The sequence below is a fragment of the Crocodylus siamensis genome, chromosome 2 (genome assembly GCF_052110815.1).
Source record: "Crocodylus siamensis isolate JL-2025a chromosome 2, ASM5211081v1, whole genome shotgun sequence".
NCBI lineage: Eukaryota > Metazoa > Chordata > Crocodylia > Crocodylidae > Crocodylus > Crocodylus siamensis.
This window is the reverse complement of record NC_143396.1, coordinates 291,007,282-291,021,186: the sequence shown is the minus strand read 5'-3', so window position 1 is coordinate 291,021,186 and position 13,905 is coordinate 291,007,282. Positions and strand designations below refer to the sequence as shown.

At 59.2% G+C, this 13,905-nt stretch overlaps 1 protein-coding gene across 1 annotated transcript in view; it reads right to left on the bottom strand.

Annotated features, from left to right (window-relative positions):
• Positions 1–13,905, bottom strand: part of NID2 (nidogen 2) — a 30,239-nt gene that overhangs the window by 15,406 nt on the left and 928 nt on the right. The window contains exons 3-8 of the mRNA XM_090034410.1: positions 8,798–9,027; positions 6,800–7,464; positions 5,652–5,801; positions 5,323–5,568; positions 4,184–4,384; positions 3,047–3,277 (exon numbers count right to left, since the gene is read on the bottom strand). Of these exons, the coding sequence (XP_089890536.1) occupies positions 3,047–3,277; positions 4,184–4,384; positions 5,323–5,568; positions 5,652–5,801; positions 6,800–7,464; positions 8,798–9,027 (1,723 nt within the window). The remainder of the gene's footprint in view (positions 1–3,046; positions 3,278–4,183; positions 4,385–5,322; positions 5,569–5,651; positions 5,802–6,799; positions 7,465–8,797; positions 9,028–13,905) is intronic.

Sequence of the window (13,905 nt, the reverse complement as noted above, 5' to 3'; positions counted from 1 at the left end):
TCCCCACAGGCAGGAAGCGCTGCGGGGGGTGGACTCTGGCTCCATGCCCCCAGTTCCACGGCCAATGCAGCTGTGCACCGCGCCTAGGAATGTCCCCGCAGAGCAGGGGGAGCAGGGGCAGCCTGGGGCCGCGTCGCCCTCAGCCTCCCAGTCTGCACCTGGCCTCCCAAACCACGGCAAGGATGAGGGAGTCATGGAGTCTGGAGCTGGCTTCTCGGTCACAGATAGGAATGATCCAGCTGCCACCCCATCCCATCCCTGCACTGCCAGCAGCCCTGCGCAGCTCCATGCAGCCAAGGGCACTCCAAGGGGCAGCCAGCAGAAGGCACGGCAGCACCTTAGGATGCAGAGGGGAGACTGCCAGGGCCCGGGTCCTCTTGGGACTCAACTTCATGTCTGTCCCGCCAGAGCCTCCGAGGCCCCAGAGCCCCCAGCCAGTTGGTGACCCATTTGACTGTGTGGGTGTCTACACCACAGCCCCCAGTTTCTTAATGAGAACGGGGTGAGAGACCGTGTCGAAGGCCTTCCGGAAGTCCAAGAAGACGATGTCCACTGCTCCCCCTGCATCTAATGATCTGGTGATCCGATCATAAAAGGCCACCAGGTTGGTCTGACAGGACCTGCCACTGATGAACCCGTGCTGGTTGCCCCTAAGCATGCAGTCCCCTGCTGGCCCCTCCTGGATGTGTGCCAGCATAATTTTCTCAAACAGCTTGCCTAGGATTGAGGTAAGACTAACCGGCCTATAGTTCCCCGGGTCCTCCTTCCTCCCTTTTTTGAAGATGGGAACCACATTGGCCCTCTTCCAGTCCTCCGGCACCACACCAGAGCACCATGAGTGCTCGTAACGTTGTGCCAGGGGACTTGCAATGACCTCGGCCAGTTCCTTTAGTACTCTAGGGTGGAGATCATCCGGACCGGCTGACTTGAATACGTCCAGCCCCTCCAGAAGCCCCCTAACTAAATCCTCGCTAACCCGTGGCCCAGGTGTGCCTCCCCCGGGGCCCGAGGGGGCCCAGCAGGGAGGTGGCCGTTCCGGCCCCTACTTAGGAAGACAGAGGCAAAGAAATCGTTAAACATGTTAGCTTTGCTGTCTGGTGTGACGACCAAGTTTCCCATCGCGTCCTGCAAGGGCCCCACATTACCCGGGACCTTCTTTTTACCCCCTATGTATTTAAAAAAGGACTTCTTATTGTCCTTAATCTGGGAAGCTAGCCCCAGTTCCATCTCTGCCTTGGCCTTCCTGACTGCCCCCCTACATCCCCGAGGCTCATCCGAGCACAACTTCAGCCTCTGTCTCACAGCTCTGCAAAGGCAGCCGAGATGCAGGCAGCCAGCATGGGTGGTGCTGGACGCATGACAGCCTGAAGCACATTGGGCCAGGGGCCATCTGGACAACAGGGCACTTTCAGCCCTGCAAGAGAGGGTCCTGTGAGCGACCCCCGCTTCCCACGGCTGAACCGACTTGGCTCTGTCTTCCACAGGCAGCAGCTGGCTCTCGAGCTCAGAGAGCGGCGTCCGGCTTGGCACGAGGACCCGCGGGGATCACGTTCCCTTGCTGCCGGCGCCAGGAATCTCCCTCCCGGGGGTCGTCCACCCCTTCGCTCTCAAAAGGCTCTTTCTTTCCCTCCCGTCCCGCTCGGCCGGCCAGCAGGAGAATCCTGGCTGGGAAATCGCAGCTTTCCCCTGCTTCCTGCCAGGGCCTGGAGCGCGGGATGTGCTGGGGGCGCAGGGAGGGCTTCTGTTACGGCAGCTGCCACAGGCTGCCCCACCTCCGCCACAGCTCGCCCTGCCCTCCTGTTCCCTGCCCTGCCGGAGCGAGTGCAGTGGGGAAGGGGGCTCAGCCCCGACTGAGGGGTTAGGGGAAGGCTGGAGGCCTTATCTCCTCACCCAAGGAGCAACGGGAACCCCTCGCCAGAGCAAGCAGCTGTGCTGTTTGACAGGCAGTCCCTGCGGGGAGGCTTTGCATACACATCCATGCACATCCCTACCAGAGCATGCACACACGTGTGCATCCCCACACAACAGCACGCCCACACAGCAGAATGCACAAACATGCATGCACATGCACAGCAGTATGCACATACGGTAGCATGCATGTATGTACATACATACACACAACCAGGAGCATTCACACACAAGCATGCACACACAGCAACAAGCACATGCATGCTAACCCTCTTCTGCATCCCTGCGCACACCGCTTCCAGTAACTGGTTCAGCATCCAATTTTGGCCAGGCAGCAAAAATACCAGCCCTCCTTTCTACCCGCCATGTGGCACGTGTTCCCCTTGGCGAGGAGGGAATGGAACAGCTCGACTGCCCCGAGTGGTTCTGCACCCAGGCCGTGCTCCCTCCCTGCCCAGCGTGGGGACTTCCCCAGGGCTGAGCTGCATGGCCAGTGCAAGCAGGGAGAGGGGCTGCAAGTCCAAGCACCAGACAAGCCAGACTCCTGCCCCTCAGCACTGAGGCTCAAGCCTCATTGCGATGCCCCTACGAGGCTCCGGGTCACCTGGCACCGCTCCATGGGACCAGCAGAGTTTCCAGGAGCAGAGGCCAGCCAATGCCTGCCAGTAAACCCCACCATGCACTGAGCTCAACTGGGGATCAGTCCCCTGGACTGGACCCGCTGCAGGAATCCACCCTAAAATCTCAGGCTTAGCCGGACACATGGGACCACAGGAGCAGTGCAACAGCCCTGAAAAAACTCCACCCAGCAAATGCATGCACCGCACCAGGGAGGTCCCGGGAGGGCAGCCTGTGCTCACAGCCAAAACGAGGGCTTGACACATTTTCCAAGGGAAGTGGGGAGCTGGGAGTGCCAGGAACAGTGCTCTGCAGCATGCGCCAGGACGTCCGCACAGTGCCAGGTCCCCCGCTCAGCTCGGGCACCTGCATGTTCCTGCCAGGGATATCCTTGCTCCAGCACAGAGGAGCCCACATACAAAGTAAATCCACCCCTGTGCTGCTCAATGGCTACTCTGCTCCTGCCCTGCAGCTGGCGAGTTGGGAGCTATCCCGCCCTTGGATGGACCCCGGTACTCACCTTCTGCCGAGCCGATCTGGTTGGTTACAGCATAGCGCAGCACCTGCTCATCCTCGTTGTACAGGGCGAAGACCCGCTCCACGCTCAGCTGCTGCGTGGCTGGCACGGCCTGGCGGGCACGGGCATGCGGGCAGTCCCGGAAGGTGACGTTTTGGTGCAGTCGGTAGGAGAGGGTTTGGTTGTGATGCCCAAAGAGGAGGGAATATTCCCGGTGGGACGTGGAGGTTACGGCTGCGGAAGGGCAGCGAGGAGACAGTCAGAGGATGCGTTTGAATTGTTGGAGGCCACAGCTAAAGGCTACAGGCAGAGGTCAAGGACCCGCTGGGCTGGTCGTGTTCCTAACATGGATGGCAACAGCCCCAGACAGCAGGCAGCTGTGGTCACACCACTACGAGAAGACACCAACTGCATGGGGATGGGAGGCAGGATGAAAGCATATACCCCTTGCCTTGGAGACAGCAGGCAGCCCCAAGCAGCTTTTGGAGAAGCGGGCGCTGGGGCTGGGCCAGTGGCTGTGTGGTCAACACTCCTCCCCGTTGGGCAGGAAAGTGAGGGGTGGCATTAGTAGTCCTGCATGCAGCACCGCTGAGGGAGGGAGGCTCCCAGCACCTTCAGACTGAGCCTGGGAGCCAGGACACCGGCTCCTCTCTAGCTACAAAATCCAAGCCAGGGCCCAGATCTGGATTTTGGGCACACCAGGTCTGTGGGGCTAGCACTTTCCAACAGCAAAGCCCAACAAATGTATGCCACTGACTCCACCATGCACTGTTTGTCTGCCCCTGTAGAGAAACCCAGACCACTAGCAGTGTCCAGGAGCTGCCAAGTTGTGCAAATCTGTACGTTCAACTGCAGGGCAAAGACCCTACGGCTGCAGGGGGCTGGATCAGGGACTGCTTGCACCTCAGCTTCCACTTTTCTGAGCCGGAAGGATGTCATGTGCACCCAGCTCTTTTGCTACAAGAAGTGGACAAGGGAGCAATCCTGAGCCCCGCAGGAGGCTGTTTCTCTGCAGAGAATGGCCTGAAATTCAAGCCACCCTGGATGATTCCACCAAAGCAAAGCAAGACACTGCTGAATCCACCGTGCACGGTGTAGCCTAACAACATGCAAGGCACGGCGTCGAGCCCTAGCCCGTACCTGAGCTGGAGTAGTGGTAGAGCTCCTTGTAGGGCGCGATGTGGACGGTGAAGTTCTCCGGGATATAGGGCACCCGGCCCTGGATGTGAGTCCTAAGGCTCAGGTAATTTTCTAGTCCCAGCCCCTCGGCTGTTTGAGTGATGTGGATGGTCTCCTCCCCTGGGTAGAAGGTGACTTCCAGGCTGTGGGTGAATTCAGCCCCTGCACAGGAAGGAGAGTCAGAGCCAGCCCCAGGGCACTGGCGGACAGGGTGGCACCCGGTGCTCCCTCCCCCAGACACCGGATGATGCCACCAAACACTGCTGGCATGAGCGAGCATGGGGCAGCACAATGGTCATGTTGAGCCCACGGCCACTTTCCAGCCTCACAGGCTGGTGCCACGGGCCGGTCTGTGGGTATCGCGTGCTCCCCACCGCGACATGGGGAAGGCTACACAGAGATGCCAAAGTGACCACCCCATGCGGCCAGACAGGGCCCTGCCATGCCCATCCTGGTTGCTGGATCGGGACCATCAGCTGGATCCGGCCTGTAGATGGGTTGGGCACTGCACATCCAGGTGAGCACCACAGCTCTGACCTGAGAATCGCAGCACGCAGCACAGAGAGTTGCAGCCAATGACCGCCGGGAAGGGGGATGCACCCAGCCGTGGTGTCCCGTCCTCTGTGGATTTGGAGGGACAGATTCTGCACGTCCTCTTGCTTCCCAGAGGTGCGTGGACGTGCTGAGCCTGCCCTGTGAACTCCCCCCAGCAGTGCCCTGGGGCCCTCTGTGCCTGTCCAGGCAGGAAGCAGGGTCTGCCGTGGCCTGAAGCAGGGTCGACTGCTGAGCAATGCTGATTACCAGGGATGTGGCCAGCACAGTGCAGGCACGGCCCTAGATGAGGTCTTTTCTATTCAGGAGCAGCATCCAGGGGCTCCAGGGAGACCTGGCCGGAAGGATGCTGGAGTCATGGAGATATTTAAAGGACACGGGAGAATGAGGGGAAGCAGGGGCCAGGACACACCGGGCAGGAAGGCACCTGGCGCGAGGGGAGGAAATGACTTAAGGAAACACAGCAAAGCAGCTTGCTGGACTCCGAGAGCAACCGCCAGGGCTGGCACCATGGCATGGGACTGCTGGAGTGGCAGTGCCCCACTTACCGGTGATGCTAAAGCCATTCTCGTAGCCCGGCTTCTCCAGAGCAAAGAGCCAGCCGAAAAGGCCCCCGATGGGAGTCAGCGGCATCAGGGCACGGGCTGCCGGCTGCGGGATCCGGCTGATGGCAGTGTAGGCTCGGCCATCGTTGCCCACCACGTAAGCGTGCAGGTCCACGTTGGCGAAATGCACCGGTGTCCGCCCCACCAGCAGGTTCCCGCTGACTTTGCCATTGAGCCGATGTGCCGTGCCTGCCGAGGGGCAAGCGTGGGGTCAGCCTTGGGGGGCGAGGGAGGCCAGACCCAATGCCGGAGCTGCCCCCGCAGTGACTCACCCTCTGGGAGGCACTGCCGGCCATTCCCGTAAAACTTGGTCTGGCAGTGGCAGCAAAAGCCGGTGGCGTAGTCGGTGCAGAAGGCGTGCGGGGAGCAGAGGCTGTGGTGCTGCTCACAGGTCTCCTGGCTGGCGGCGCTGTAGGTGAACACTGCACCCCCCGCCCGGGTGAGCACAGGGGCTGGCACTGCATGCACTGCCCCACAGACAGCCAAGACCCCTGGGGGCTTCATGGGAAGCCAACCCTGCTGTCTTTGCTCAGAGCAGGAAACCACTGCTCGGGGCCATGGCCCCATCCCAGACCAAGGGTGCCAACACCATGGGCACATGACCCGCGTTGGCCCATGGGCAAGGAACTGCCCCGGGGAAGAGGCAGGAGCCCTACAAAGACCATGACAGAGATCCGGGTGTGGGACATGCAAGAGTCAGTGTAATGGGCCTGCAATCCCCTCTACCCACAGGGGGTCTGCAGACAGGCCGTGCCCCCAGTCCCCAGGCGAGTCCTCTGAGCTCCAGGCCGGAGAACGGGGGCTCCAGCCCCGTACCGGCGATGCCAGCTCTTGGGTACATCGGAGAAGGGACGGTCATGCTGCACCGGTCCCAGGCACCGTGGGGAACAGCTCACAGTGCCCCCAGGCTCCAATGCTCCTGATCCCCTCCCACGTGGTGCTCAGGGTCACGGGTGGATGGAGGACTGTATGGGTGGCCATCAATCACATGGCTCCTCAACCTCCCATGTGCTTTACCTAGCAGCTGCTGCACGTCGTAGCTTGGATGGTGGCAGGGCTGACACCCCCAATCCCTCTCCCCCGCGCCTTAATGAGGGCTTAACCCTGCCACGGCTACTCCTGGCTTGGAGGCAGGCAGAGCTCCTCCAGTCTCACTGCTCCCTGAAAGGCCCCGGGATCTGGCTCAGGGTCACTCGTGCTTCACTTAGAGGCTGGTCTTTTGGGACTTTATGGGGCCAAACCTACCCTGTCCGTCCGCAGCTGGAAACCAGCCGGTCCCGACGGAAGCAGGATCCTCTGGCTCTGACGGAGCTACGCTACACCTATGCCCACAAGCTAAGGTTTGGGCTGAATCGCACACATGGTGCCTCAGCTACAAGTAGGACCCTTCTCCCAGGGCCCCGGGTGCCAGGTTGCCTACCGTCAGTGTTAAAGCTAACGTCCTCATCCACACCAACGACGTGCCGCCCCCGCGGGAAGGGCAGCGGGCTGTCCGGGTAGCTCTGAAGGACCACCTCCCCCTCCGGGTACCCCAGGTGGATGTCAGTCTCTGCAGGCACAGCACCGCTGTCCGGGTAAGCCTCGACATCCTCCCTTTGGCGGTAGGTTGGCGACTCCATAGACACTAGCTCCAGAAGGTCCTCATCCGTCTCCAGCGAGGACGGCTCTTGGGAGGGGAGAGGCCGCACTTCCGGGGAGGATGGGAGATGGCTGGATGCTGGCCCTGGCAACTTGGAAGTGAACTCCAAACCCTCCTGTACCCGGTCCTGAAGGTTAATGTCGGTGTGCAGGGGAATGCCGAGCTCATCATAGTCCTCGGCCACCACCTCTGTTGGCTCCACGAACGGGAACTCTTCGTTGTCCTCTTCATTCTCGTCGTAGGAGAAAGTGGCAAATGCCTCGTCCAGGTAGTCGCCGTCCAGGACGTTGTGCTCGGCGGTGGCATGGTGGCGTGCGCTCTCCAGAGCTGTGGGCAGGGCCCCCGCCAAAGGCAGCCTGCCGGCACCGGCTGGAACGATGTTCTCCAGGGGGGATGAGCTGCCGATGTGGAAGGCCCAGACCCCGGGAGTCAGCACGTTGCTGCTCCTAGAGCAAAAAGGAGTGAGATTACTCAGCCACTGTAAAAATCAGGCAGGTCTGCAGGGTGACGCAGACACCCCCATCCAGACAAATTTGCTGTTGTGTTCAAGGGCCCACTTGCCTGAGGAAAAGCTGTAGGGCACAAGCTATGGTGCTAAATGCTCAGAAGCTGGGGGTTACGCGGGCAGCCCGGCCTGAGACACTTGAAAGGGGCCTGAGCTTTGGAACAGGCTCCAAACCTCAACAAATGGGTCCCCTTCAGGCGCGGCAACCAGGACCCCTTCAGCAGAGCCACTGGGAATGGTAAGTCATACTGGGAGACCACGCCTAGACCTTGACTGTACATGAGAGCTGGAACCGCTCAAGGAGGAAACCGGGAGCTAGTTCCCGAAGGCCTCTTGCTCTGCAGAGGCTTTGGAGCCGCTTATTTAATTCAATTAGATCCGGCAGATTTAGCCTGCCCCTCCAGCCGCTCCAGGCCTTAAAAGGCACTAACGCCTGGCCGGGAAGGGAAAAGAAAACATTTCATGGAGAACTGGTTGTGCTCTTATGCCCATATCCTCTGCAGTCCTCATCCTCCCCCTGCTCTGCGTCCCTGTGGTCAGCAGCGTGCATGAAACAGCTGGTATGTGATTGCAGCCATAATGTACGGGACAGCTGTGATTTTACAAGCTCAACGGCTCCCATTGTTTATGTGAATGAAATCCCCCCCCGGCGCAGGCAGCCAGAATAAGGACTATGGAACATTTAAGTCCCATATAAGCCCCGTTTTGAAGGCTTAACCAGCGTGCGGCGTTGCGTTAACCTCTACTGCATGGCTGGGGGGGGTTCAGCCCAGCTGAAAGGCTTTAATCTAACTCCGTGGTCCCTTTGGCAGCAACGGTTCCTGTCTCTTAGTATTTAATGTCTATGAAACTATAATGTCTTTGCAATTCCCCGTAGCAAGAGCCGGCTTGACGGAGCCCAGTACGTTTCTCCCTCCTAAAGCAACCAGAGTTTGGCCAGCAAGTCCAGATGGGCTTGTGCCAGCACCCGAACCATCCAGCCTGCTTGTTTGCATGCTTCCAGTGCTTCATGGCACCTCGTATCAACTGGCCGATCCAGCCAGCCGGCAGGGACGCTGGCAGGTGGGGACTAGGAAGCCATCCATCAAGGAAGGGCTATTGTTAGGAGTTTCTGTGCACAGAGCTGCAGAGGAAGAGGGCTGCTTTTTTTCCACCAGGAAGCCAGCTGCTCTTGGCCCTAATGGCTTCACAAATACCCAGGTCAGTGAGCCAGAGGAAGGACCCTCGTGGACAACAAACGGACCATTAAAATCAAGCCTGCATGCATGACTTACTGGTAGAGGTTCTTGAGGCCCTGCTCACTGCTGGCCACGCTGTAGTGCAGGTTCTCTCTTCTGGCATCCGTTTCCCCCCTGCTGAAGCCCACCCTGGCTGGAAGCTCGAGCTGGATGTGGTAGGACTCCTTGGGCCGAGTGCTGAAGAACTGAATCCCATCATCAGGGTACAGGAAGAGGGCATAGGCGTCTGCATGGTCGTAGGCTAGCACTGCCTGGAACGTGTTGCGCTGCAGGAGGAAACGGGATCAACAGCGTATGGGGGATACCAGGCCCAGGGGCCCGGCTGGGTGCTACAGCACGGAGGACAGCCCCAGAGCGGGGCGTACCCCTGGCCTCATGGCATAAAAAACGAAGGGGCACCAACTGCATGTGGCAATAAGGAAGGAAAGCGGGGGGTGTCCCTACAATGACAGCCTACGAGGGAGGGGGAACAGGCAGGGCTTTTACAGGGAACCAGGGGACCTTGCTCAGGCGTGCACCAACCCCAGCACACTCCCACCCGCAGCTGGATACTCCTTTCCCTGAGCCAAAAAACACGCCGACAACCACCGTGCTCAGATTTTCTGTTAATATCTCCCCCCGATAAACTCTGCTGGCCCTTCGAACCATTGAGACCCCAGGTTTTGCCTCCAAGAGAATTATTTTCATGAGCACCAAGTCTGCCAGTCAGCAAGCATTATGGGTTTCCAACCAAACAGGGGATCCTCCCCCATCAGATACGTGTGTATCTGCACACACGCTGCAAGGGAGACATAAATGAGGGGGCCCGGGAAGTGTGCAAGCAGCAGGGCTTACCCCACAGAAAGGCTTCTTGTCCAGACCCTTTGTTATGACAAAATACCCGACGAACTCCAGGCACTCACAGAAGAGCCCACATTTCCGAGGTGCCTCCCCCTCTCCTCAGGAGCTAAGTTGAAGCAAAATTTGGCAACCCATGTTTGAAGTAACTGTCACAGGACAGCAGCTAGGGACTGACGGCAGGCCGAGGAGAGGCGGGTGCCATCTCACACGCTGCATTTGTTAGCAGCGACTCTGGGCTTAGCAGATCCACGAGGGGTGGGTTTGACTCTGGTTTGCACCCGGGATTGCTAATGAGCTCCTTGTGGACCTGGAGCAGACAGCCCACCTCAAACCAGGCCAGAAGGACCAGTTCCAACCAGAACAATCCCACTTGAGAAACGCCCGCTGTCTGGGAACCCCAGGCACAACTACCCCTCGCATGCAAGCCACGCAGGGTCAGATGCAGACCCACAGTGCGGCCACGGATTAGTGCTCAGCTTCCAGACAGGCTAGCGTTATACACGAAGCGACGCTGGTGGCTTCAGAGTCATCATCTTAGCTGAGCAACGGGCCCAGCTGGCAGCCCCGGTCAGGACATTTGTGGTTACAAGAAGGGCCGGACGATAGCGGTGAGCTATTGTTGCAAGCAAGCTATTTCAGCTCCCATGGCTTGCTCTCACGCTCTCTCAACTACTTTTCCCTCTGGCCTGGTGTCTGCCGAGTCCTCCCAAGCCTCTGAGCGTCCCATGTGAATAGCGCAGCCAGGGGGAAACCTCGCTGCATGTGAATCAGCCATGACACGCGGGCCACTGCAGACAACCTCGCAACCTCGAGCCTGCCTCCAGCCGAGGCAGGAAGCAGAGCACTGCCCTGCTGCGTTAAGAGATCCCCTGGCAAAGCCTTGCTGAGCTCCCTGTGGCTGGCACTAAATACCCTGATCCAGGCCATTTCAGTAATGGGGAAGATGCATCGTTACTGTGGGGGTTTCTGCTCCCGTTCGTACGCAGCGCATCTTACTGACCTCGGCGGAGCTGCCCCAGATACACGCCGGTGTAACACGAGGTTGGAAGTGGTCTGTAACACCCAAATGGAGATGGCCCGGTTGCTGCTGCTGCGGCCTGGCCTGTGCCCGAGTGTCGTACCTATATAACAGCAGCTAAAGGGGAGTTTTAGTGCCCCAACCCCTCATGGCAGTCCCAGCTTATTCTGTGCCTCTGCCTACCCAGGAACCAGCTGCTATCCATACAACCCACATGCACCGCATCACTGCACCATGTCGGGCTGAGCTCTGGACAAAGGGCCTCACATGGCTGCCTTTGGAGACCCTACAACTCAGTAGGCTGAAAGCCACCCCAATAGCCACAGACTTTCTCCTTTACACCCCTGCAAGCAAAGGATCAGCCCTGGAGCTCTGCCAGCACCCCGTTTCCTTGCACCGCTCGAGCTCCCAGGACCTAACGGAGCAGACTCTCACCAGGCATCAATTCTCCGTCTCTAAAACGGGATGACTGGTGCTTCTTAGCTCCCGCAATGTCGCATCTATTCAGCTGATGGGTCGTTAAGGCAGAAAGATCATCCTTCCTCAAGTGTCATTGCAGTGCGATCTGTACTACCATTCCCACTTCCCACTGATTTCAAGGGGATGCGGGCACCTACGTGCCATGAGGAGCTATGGTAGGGTCCAAGCACCCTGGAAGGGTCTTGTTTTTTTCTGGAATTCGGTTGATCAACTTTGACTGCCTTTTATTTGGCTTTGGGCTCCCTCTGATAACTACTCCCAGCTCCACGGGTTTACTGCCTTCTCCCCCTTCTCTGCATGACTATCTTCATTAACGCTGTGAGGTTAAACAGCAGCCATTGTTCTACCTTGAATTTAGATTAGGCTTCTTTCCCAGACCCAAAGAAGGGCACTTTGTGCCCAAAAGCTTGTCTCCTGACAACGCAGGGGGTCCAATAAAAGATGTCAACAAGAAATCTTTGCTTCTTGGAGGACCTGAGCCCAAGTCGAGCAAACTTTGCATCTTGATGGACCTGAGCCCAAGTCACCTCCGTTTGCTCCGCAGCTAATCAGCCAGGATTGCTGCTGAAGTTTGCCTGAAGGCTTAGGGCATGATCTGGCAGACAAAGGGATGTGGTTGTACGTGAAACACGGAGGCCAAAGAGCAGGGCAGGATGGCTCAGAGCTTGTTTCCTGACTGGTCTCAATGTGGCGGGGGTGTTTAGTCCTCGGAAAAGAGTCACCGAGGACAAATTCCTCCCGAGTGCAATGTCCCGGAGCTGCAGCTAAGTCCAACAGCAGCGTTGCTGGTTTTGATTATGGCCGAAAGCTGAACACAAACATCTGCGAGGCCCTGAAACCCAGCGGCCCCACACAACCGAAGCAGCAGCCTGGGCCGCGACTCTCCCAGCACCTCCCTTCAAACCCTGGCCCTGGGGGGAGGCTCCCGGCTGTCCCAGTCTGGCACCAGGAGTTCCCAGATCGCAGTGCTGTAGAGGGGGGATGCAAACCCCACAGGCACAAGGCCCAGATGGCAAGTAAAGAGGACCCCGATTTCAAAATAAAGCCCTCAGGACAGTCGGAGGGGGCCGGGCTGGGACCGGGGAGCCCCCGGCTCTGGCAGAACCATCTCCTCTCTCTTTTCCAAAATGCCGGGAGACCCTTCAGCCCGCGCCCAGCCACCTGGGCCAGGGCACTGTCCTCCAGCAGCAACGGCTGGCACGGCCCCAACACTGACGCAGGGCGCGGGGGCTCTGGCATCAGGGCAGCGTGCCCTGGCAGCAGGTCTGGTGCCGAGTGCCAACCTGCTCTGCCGGCCCCTTGGCATCACGTGGTGGGGGGCTGCTCAGGCAGGCTGCAGACCGCAGCAGGACGCATGGGGCTGAAGCCATGCCAAGCGGCTGTCTGTCCACAGAAACCCACCAGTGAGGGGGGGTGGTTACAACTGCCCGAGTTCACTCGTTTCCCTGCAGCGAGGAACAGCGAGCCCGTGTAGCAAAGCCCATAGAGCGGGGGGTATTAGTGCTTCAGCTGGGACTCGAGCAGCAGCAATGCAGCTGGACGACCCCCTCGCTCGTCCCAGGCCTGGAGAGCCTGCGCAGGTTTGGCTCATCCTAATGAGAGCCCACGGGAAGAGAGAAGCTGTGGACAGTCCTTGGCCAGGGGGTTCTGGAGATTCCCTCCATCCCACTATGGGGTTTCCCGCTACGGGAGGAGAGCGCTCATTTCCTTGGTTTGGACAGGGATGACCCTGCCCCAGGCAGGGGGCTGCACTGGATGACCACTGCGAGGTCCCTTCCGGCCTGATTTCTGTGCGATGTCTGGGGGGGTTGCCCGCAGCATGCATGGGGAAGGAAAGGGCAGCTTTCTAGTGCCAGAAAGGAAGCACCCGGCCATGCCAGCCCCCACCTCAGGCCCAGGCTCTTGTGCTTGCTTTGAACAAGACGGCATTGCACAAAACCAAGAGGCAGCGAACCTAAACACACGTAACAGACCCCTTTCTATGGAGCGGGTAGCCTGGGGAAGCCCTCGGATGCCAGCGTGCATTTGGCAAGGACAGGACGACGGGATAACAAGCCCATCTGGAGCGCCGCTGGAAAGGGTCTGGCAGGGTACAGCACTCACGCTTCAGGGCACAAGCTGACGGGGACGGGGAGGATTTCCTTCTGGGCCGGTCAGCACATCCCAACCCGGCTCCACAATGGGACAAGCCAGCGTCAGAGACAGGACGAGGAGCCGCGCGGGGCGAGAGCAGCTCCTGCGTTCCCACCCCCTGGCTGATGCCAACAAGGTATGTGCAAGCCACTCCACGGTCCTCGAGGGAGAGGCTTTGCTACTCAGGTTGTTCTCCTGGAAACTCTTCTTTGAGCAGGGGCGGACCAGACGACCTCCCGAGGTCCATTCGAACCCGAATTTCCGAAACGGGCCTGGAGGAGCTCCAGGCTGCTCTCCAGCAAACAGGCCCAGCTGGGGGCTCAGGGCAGGTAGAAGATGGGCAACATTTGGGGCCGCTCTACCAGGATGGCGGCAGGTGGAGGGTAAGCACCCGGACTCAGGGAGCCTGCGTTCACCACAACGACAAATCCAGCCCGAGGAAGCCACGCGCGGGAGATCAGGATACTTCTCGGTCTAGTCCTGAGCCTTATCAGCCCGATGCTGAAAAAACATACGTCAGCGCAGGCATGTCTGGAGAGCCGACGCAGCGGACGCCTGCGCGCCAGATGCAACAGCAACCCACGGTGGAAACTGCGAGGCCTGTCCCCCACTGACATTTGTGCACGGGGGACAAAACAAAGAGCCCGGGATCCCAAATCACTCGCCATGTGTT